Here is an 8,292-nt window from a genome sequence, read left to right on the forward strand (position 1 = left end):
CTTCTTCCCCTTCCCAAGCCCTTCTAAGACTCAAGTACCACTGGCAGGAAAAATACAACCAAGACAGCTAATACAGGTGTTAGAGAAATGGAAGTTGAGGAAGGACGAGGCATAATTTTTCCCTCTTACAAGAGAAAAATCTTACTTGCTTATCAGAAGCATATAGAACCCCCAGTATATTGGATCTAAGAATAAACATTTCTTGATACACACAGTAAAAACATCAGACATGAATAGCAACAAAGTGATTTTAAATGCCACAAAATTAAAGAAGAGGCTATATTACAATGGAAAGAACATCAGAATCACTGAAGACCTTTTCAAACAAACCCTCAATGCAAGGAGAGCCTGGAATGGTATAATCCAAGCGCAGAAGATTAACAACTGCCAATCCAAACTGATCTACTCATCATTTACATTAGATGGTGTACCAAAACCTTCCATGACAAACAAACATGAAAGGAATACATGAGCACTAAGCCAGCATTACAAAGAATTCTAAAGGAAGGAATACAATCTGAAGAAAACAATCGAAATCAAAGAGATACATCAGACAAAAATCACTAGAAGATCAATTTAATAACTGCAGAAAGGGGAAAAAATACAAGAAATCAAGAAAATGACAGGAAACATGACACATCTCTCTATAATAACCGTAAATATTAATGGACTCAATTCTACAATCAAAAGAATAGCAGACTGAATCAAAAATAAAATCCATCCAATGTTTGCATTCTATTTTGGGTTATTTTTTAATTGATTAAAGCTTCCACTAATTATGACATTTGTCCTTTAATATTTAACTGCATGTCACATTTATTGAATAAATAAAAGATATTAATCTCTGATTTTAGATAAAAGAACTCAGATACAGACATTTGCACAGAATAACATACCTTCAGATATAAAAAACCGTCAAGAACATCATGAAGGCCATCAAGCTAACTTATAATAGAAAATAGAACTATTGCAAAAAAGGAGGTGGAGGTAGAGAAGGGGGGGGGCGGCGGCAGCAGCAGCAAAGTTCCAAGCATAGTGTCTTTCTTTACTCCACCCCCCCCCCAGGTCCCTGCCCCTCCACACACAAGTAGATTAAAAACTCATTCTACATGGTTTTTCTTGGGCACATTCTTTCGTTCAAGTTCAACTCTGAGTCATCTATTAGTGATCTGTTTTCTTCTGTTTCAGTATTCAATTCCTGGTATGGGACACAGGAGTCTGAGGATAATGTAAGCCTCCCCTAGACTGCAAATCAGCTAGCAGTTGGAATAGAGCTGCAAAGATATTTATGTCCAATCACTACAAAAGTGCCAGAATATCCAGGCACCCATGGCTCATGCCTGTAATCCTAGCTACTCAGGAGACCAAGATCTGATGACTCTGGCTCAAAGCCAGACCATGCAGAAAAGACCATGGGAGTACTTATCGCCAATTAATCACCAAAAAGTCAAAAGTGGAGGTGTGGCTCAAGTGGTAGAGTGCCAGCCTTGAGTGAAAAAGCTAAGGGACAGACCTTGGGTTCAAGCCTCAGTGACCTTCCCCCCCCCACTCCACCTCGCCACCTCCCACACATACAAGTGCCAGAATGACAGTCAAAGGACTCAGATTTGGGAACTACAGAAGCACAGAATCACAGTCACCTCCTTGTGATGGGTTCAAGATGCACCAGCTAACCTTGTCCAGTGCCACCAAAAAGGAATGAGAAATTATCTAATGACTGCTGATGTCGTTAACACTTCACATGTGAGGCTACTGCTTCCACTTCCACGCGGTGGCATTGAATAGACCAAAGCAGATGACTTCCTTGACTAAATGATAAGCATGGACAAGGCACTGTGGTCCCTCTACCATTGCACCAATCTCTCTACTGCTAACAAAAAGTGGGATTGTAGGTCTTTGTGTGTCTATTTCTGTGATTAGTTGAGAGATTAAGGGTAGGGGTCACTTTTCACTGAAAGACATTCAAGATACCTGGAGTGGAAGACTGCTGGATATATATGTAAAAAGTGAGCATGACTTTATGCATTGCTCTTTTATGGCTCACAGAGGAGGATTGTCTATTCCTGTTCAGCTACAGTCACTATTTACACTGCTCTCCGTTTTCAATAGACACCTCTCTACTCCAGCTGAGCCTATCCTGGCTGCTACTTCTTCCTCCAATTTGAGATGAAGCTTCAGTTTGTGTTTCTGGTATTTTTTCTGGCTGTCTGGAAAGACCCCACTCCATAGACCTCCCTACCTCCCTTCCCAGGCCCCATATAGCAGCTGTCTGACCAACCTGCTGGTATGACTGCCAAGTTCACAGTGAATGAACATGGCCAGTGTGCCCAGCCCAAAAGAGCTGTGTTAGTGCTAACACCAAGGCGGGCACACTGGCCATGTGCCAGGTGCTTGCTGTTAGGAAGCCTGTATTGTCATATAATGTTAAATGGGCCTTGTAACTGCCTGGTGAAATGGCTCCCAGAGCAGACATGCCTTCTAACAAGCAGGCATTGTTGCTTAACCATCTTACCTGTGCAATCCTACTCCTCCTCCAAAAGGCAAACTCCTTAAAGGACTGTGCTGGAATACCTCCTGACAACCCCCCTGCACACGTATCCCAGAGCTCAGTTTCAGAGAATATTTCTCTATTAAAGACCAGCTACATCCACCAACATCTCTTGGACCCAGCTTAAAGTTAACAGGTGCCTTCATATGCACTATCTCCATGAAGCCCACAAAGCAAAATTCTTGGGGAAAAAAACAAACAAAAAAAAAACAGCATTCCTGATTTTGCAAAATAAATCAACCAACTTGCAAGTGGCAATGCTGAAACTCATGTCTCCAGATATCCACCATGAGGCTTTTTCTATTTTGTGCATGAGGCTGTTTGATATAAACTTGTTGCATGAATGAATAAGCAGAAATAAGTCTCCCTGGACACCAGTCGCTTTCTCCTCCCAAGTCACACATTGATAGCTGAACTCCACCAGACCCCTGAGGAGTTGATGATTAGATTTGACTTTTACTCATGATGTATGAAGTCTGCGGCCAGGGGGCAGTATTCAGTGGCAGCTTGCCCAGGGGCACTGGTTAAATTGATTGGTGCCTATCATTTAAAATTTTTTAAAATGTTGTTCATTATTTAAAAAAAAAAACACAAAATAATCACAAGTAGGTGGCCCTCAGAAAACTCCAAGGAACCTGGTTAAGATAGGCTGCCTTTTAAAATGTCTTCCCTATCATCAGGCACCAAGATGGTCATGGGAAACTACAGAGCTGAAAAAAGACCCGGTTTTTACTTTTGTAAAATCACCCTTTGCAACCTCCAGCATGGCCATTCGAACTGCTGTAAAACAACAGGCCTAGTGTAGAGGCTACGGTACAATTTCTCAATATTAAAAACTACCTTTGGAACCTTCAGCAACAGAAACAATCAAAAGTCAGAAATTTTGATTTTAATTAGGAAATTGGCCTACAGAAACTTTGTCATAAAATGAAATGCTGTCCTAAGGCGGACTGTGGTCTGCTAAAAATGCCAAGGTCAAATGAAAGGAGTCAGAATCCTTTCCCTGACAGCCATCTTTGCGTGGGAGTCTAACCCAGCTCAACTTAACCTCCACAATCCACTGTCTCTGAGCCACCAGCTGGATCTATACTTATAAAAATCCAACATTGCAAAAGGAAAGATAGGGGGGAAAGGGGTTCCTTAATCTACATCAACACAACCAAAAACACATTAAACTTTAGATCCACTGAGCAAATCCCTAAGGTTTATAGAAGCATGTAAGGTTCACAACCTTTATGCTGAGGAGTTAGAAATCTAGCCTGTGTTAGATTTTGTTATTTACAAGCACACCATCCGCCTTAAAAGAGCTGGCAGTTCTAACTACATTAAAAAAAAAAAAAAGACTCTTCCCCCCAATTTTCCCACATTGGGGCAAAGTGGTAGATCAATGTACAACTCTAGAAGAGGAATTTGAATACAGTAAGTGTGACTCCTTTCAAAAAAAGAGAGAAGCCACTTCACATTTTACCAGACAAAACCCTGTCTGCAGGAGGTCGGCTTCCACAAAGAGGTAGCAAAGGTGTTGGAGCGAGGCCAGTAGAAAGGAGATAAAGGGCCATTTGGGCACAACCCCCCCACTGACCAGAGCTTTTTTTCCCTAAAGTGTCCCCTTTTCTACGGGGAAGCTTTTTAAAACTACATTTGCTTTAGAACCCTACCTGAATAACAATGTGTTAGGATCCAATTTCACCTTTTGTCAAGGACAGGGTGCCAAGGCTGTCAGTGTTGTAGAAAAAAAGCAAGTCCTTTGCTTACAGGGAGAAAGGGGAAAGACCCACGCAAGATCCCTTGACCAAACCACAGGGCTGGAGGCAACAAATGCCACTTAATCCTAAAAGCAAAGTCCAAGACTGTAAAGCATTAAATCTTTTACAAGACAATTGTTTGTGTTCTGAATTGAAACATTCACTAGGGAAAAGTAACTCTCAGTTTTCCATCTCCTCCAAAAGTCATTTCCCTCTAAGAACTCAGCCACAGTCAGGATTCAGAAAATGCATATGGAAAAAATTATAATTGAATCTGAACCAGAAAGATCTGCAGAGAGAGTTAAAAGATGTATTTTAAAAGCTTATCTATTCTTATGCAAATGAAGAAAATCCGACTCTAGGGTACTTCAGTGCTGGGTGTGCAAATAAATGTAAAATTACCTTTCAAGCAAAGCTAGACTCAACCTCCTAAAAAATGGCCATTGATACAGTGGAGATCTGTGGAACTCGCTTTAGGAAAACTGTAGCCTCTTGGGAGTCTGGGGTGGGGGAAGGGTTAAAAAAAAAAAAAAAAAAACTCTCAGAAACCTGAATCCCAAAGTGGTTCAAAAACACCTCTCCCTGTGGGAGAGGTGGGATAGTCCCTGAAGGATCGAAATCAGAAGCCTCTTCCAATAATACATTCCTGGAAACTTCGCTCTTTCGAAGACCACATTCATCACCATCACTGTGGTTAGACTGTACAGTGTTAAATAATGCTATACTAAAGGTTTCACACTCACAATGTCATCTTAACTTATCCTAACTGAGTGAGTCTTCTCGGCCAAGATGAGGATAATAACTTCGAGATAGAATCTCCAGGTGGTTGCTGTTTAGCTTTTTTTTTTTTTTACTACTGTGCCTTATGAGTAACAACATCAGGATTCCTTATTAGCCGCGAGCCATTTTTTTTTTTCTGTAGGTCTCTCTTCCTCTCCTGGGAAGAGACTGACAAGCTAAACAATCTGGAGGAATAGGAACCCTTTCCATTTTGATCCTTTCCCCCCACACACACCAAACAAACAAACAAAAAAGGCAAATGCAAAAATAAAAGCTTGTACAGCCGACCCCACGCAACCCACAAACAGCATAAACCTAAAGCAACAAAAAGAGTCACCCCTCCACCCACCCACCCACCAGGACGTTACGGGGGGACTCTACCCGGCCAGCCCCTCCCCCCAGATCACCCGGACGACGGGAGAGGGGGCGGCTGAGACTGCTCCAGAACTGTTCTCCGGGACCCCCGGGTGGGCCCTGAAGCAACTGGGTAAGCTCTGGTACCTCCTTCCTTCCCAGCGCCCATCCATGCGCCCTAGTTTCCCGGGGAGGATGGGAAGTGGCCAAGGGGGGCGGGCTGGGGGGCTTTGGGAAATGGCTTGATCCAGGCGGGGCTGGCTGCCCGGAGATGGGGACACAAAGAGGGCATGGGGCCTCTGCAAGGCATGGCCGGGAGAAAACAAGTCGACGAAGGGGGAAAATGTGTGCAGATTAGGAAGAGAGGTGCGAGGAAACCAGAGAATCCTTGACCAAGATAAAGGACCAGGTGCTCAGCAAAGGGGGTTGGGCAGGCAAAAGTGGGTTCCGGGCAGAGGGGATCCTGCAGAGGAAAGGGGGTGCATGGAGGTGGGGGTGGGAGGAAGGAATTGGTGCTCAGTCAACGGGTCGATGCCGCCAAAGACAGAGGGACAGGGGTCCAGCAGGACACAGAGCTCGGTGCCTACAAGAGGGGTTCGCGCCCAGCCAAAGGCGCTGCTGGGCAGAGGGAAAGGCAGGATGCCCGGCAAGCTCGGGACACGAAGGGGGTCGCCTACCTGCATGGTGACGACTCCCAGCTCCTCGGCCGCCAGCCTCCGCATCTGGCTGGCCAGCACTTGCGCCTCATCCAGGATGGAGAAGTCGGCGTCGGCCACTGCGCCGAGGAGCCAGCACGCCATCAGACCGAGAAGCCAGAGGGGCGGCAGCCGCCGCGCCCCGGCCCCGACTCCGGCTCTGGCCTCGGCTCCGGCCCAGCCCCGCGAGCCCGGACAGCGGAGGGCCGGGGCGGCCGTCTCCGCGGTCTCCTCTTCCTCCGCCTCGCGGGCCATGCTGCCTCCCGCCACTCCCCGCCGAAGGGCTCCCGGCGCAGGGAAGCCGGGAGGACCCGACCTGCGCACCCTGCAAAACTTTCTTCCCGGTCTGCACTCGGGTGTGTGCGCCGCGGAGGCGGCGGCTCCCAAACTTAGGGGGCGCCCGGCTACAGCGCGGGAGCGCGGGCGGCCACCATCGCCGGGCTGCGGCGGCCGGCGGGCGGGCGGGCGGGAGAAAGGAAGTGGCCGGCCGAGCGCTCCCCGATCGCCCGGCGCCCGCACCACCCGGCGGCTCCGAGGACGGCTCCGGGAGTCGGGGTACCCGCAGGCCGGGGTGTGCGGAGTGGCCCTGCGGGGGTGACAGGCGGAGCCGCGCCGCTTTCGCTTCCCCTGTGTCCCCCCGCGCGGCCAAGGCGACGAGGGCGGGCGGCGACACCGAAGGGGGAGCGGCGATCGGCGGCACGGCCGGGGCAGTCACCGAGCGGGAGGGGGGGAGGCTTGAACACACACACACACACACACACACACACACACACACACACAACTGGAGGAAAGAAAAGAGGTGGGAGAAGGGAGGTGTCTGGTGCCACCACGCTGCGCTCCGGCTCCGTGCACTTCCCGGCTCCGCCGCCGCGACTGCGGTGATTTATGGCAGGAGGGAGAGAGGCGGGGAAATTCCCCCGGTCGCCCCTCCTCTCTCTCCCTCGCTCCCGCCGCTACCCCGGGTCTCCCGGACGCCGAGGCCCACCCTCCCCGCCTCCCCCCCCCGAAAACCCAGCCTCTCTTCTCCCGTACCAGCCCAGCCCGGGGAGAGGGGGGGGGCGCCCCAAGAACCCTCACCCGTCCTCACCACCTCCGCCCACGCGCGGGCTTCCCGGGTCCCACCCCGCGCCAGGTCCCACCCATCTCAAGTCCCTTTAAGTTCTGGCAGGCTGGCTTTCTGCCAGATTTGCAAGGAGGCGACAGCCATTTGTGCCTCAGTGCTCTTCCTTCGATGATATTAACGGCAATAGTTCTCCTTTCTGGGAGCCGCAGACTGCTTTTGTTGTTGTTGTTGTTGTTGTTGTTGTTGTAACTGGCTTGGCTACCCCGTGCCCTGCACGGAGCTCTCAGGTCTGCACCCATTATCGTTTAATCCCTGCGACATACCCCTGCGAGGTATGTATTTTTATCCCAGTTTTTAGGTAACAAAGACTGAAGCTCTGGGAGGTGGAATAAATAGTCGAAGGTCACCCAGGGGATAAGAGGCCGATCCAGAATTTAAGCACAAGTCTTACTCCGAGGCCTTTGCTCTTAAACTCAACACAGCCCTTTCTTTTTCAGAAATGAACCCTCTGATTCCATCCAAAACAACGGAAAGGAAAACAAAACTGAACCAGAGTCCACACCTGTTCTTGCCAGCAAAGGTGACTCCTGCCTCAGGAGCCCAGGATAGTCACTACTTGGAAGTGATTGGAACTTGTGAATATATGTGATATATGTGGGGTGTGTGTGTGTGTGTGTGTGTGTATGCAAAGCAGCAAAGCAGCCATGTACCTTTCCATAGACTGATGGTGAGATCCTAACTAAGCAACTGGGAGGAAGGACTGCCCAGAGGTTCATCAGGTGTAAAGTAGCATCAGGACTAGAACCTGGAGGCTCTTTCATTGACAGTAAAGTGAAACCTTCTGTTTTATTTGTTTGATCATATTAAAAAAAGAAAAGGCTCCTCTTGTTAAGCTTCTCTGGCCCATCTTACCTCACTATGATCCTTTTTCTACTCAGAATCCTCTAATTGGGCTGGGCGCTGGTGGCTCACACTTGTCATCCTAGCTACTCAGGATACTATGATCTGAGGATTTTAGTTCAAAGCCAGCCCAGGCAGGAAAGTCCGTGAGACAATTATCTCCAAGTAACCACCAGAAACCCAGAAATGGAGCTGTGGCTCAACGTG

General features: G+C 48.3%; 1 protein-coding gene across 1 annotated transcript in view; it reads right to left on the minus strand.

The window, feature by feature from the left end:
- Cachd1 (cache domain containing 1) overlaps positions 1–6,272 on the minus strand; it is a 226,216-nt gene extending 219,944 nt beyond the window's left edge. The window contains exon 1 of the mRNA XM_042685056.1: positions 6,105–6,272. Within this exon, the coding sequence (XP_042540990.1) occupies positions 6,105–6,227 (123 nt within the window). The 5' untranslated portion in view covers positions 6,228–6,272. The remainder of the gene's footprint in view (positions 1–6,104) is intronic.
- Positions 6,273–8,292: the final 2,020 nt, after the last annotated feature.

The sequence above is a fragment of the Dipodomys spectabilis genome, unplaced genomic scaffold (genome assembly GCF_019054845.1).
Source record: "Dipodomys spectabilis isolate Male_0828 unplaced genomic scaffold, ASM1905484v1 ptg000002l, whole genome shotgun sequence".
Taxonomy (NCBI): domain Eukaryota; kingdom Metazoa; phylum Chordata; class Mammalia; order Rodentia; family Heteromyidae; genus Dipodomys; species Dipodomys spectabilis.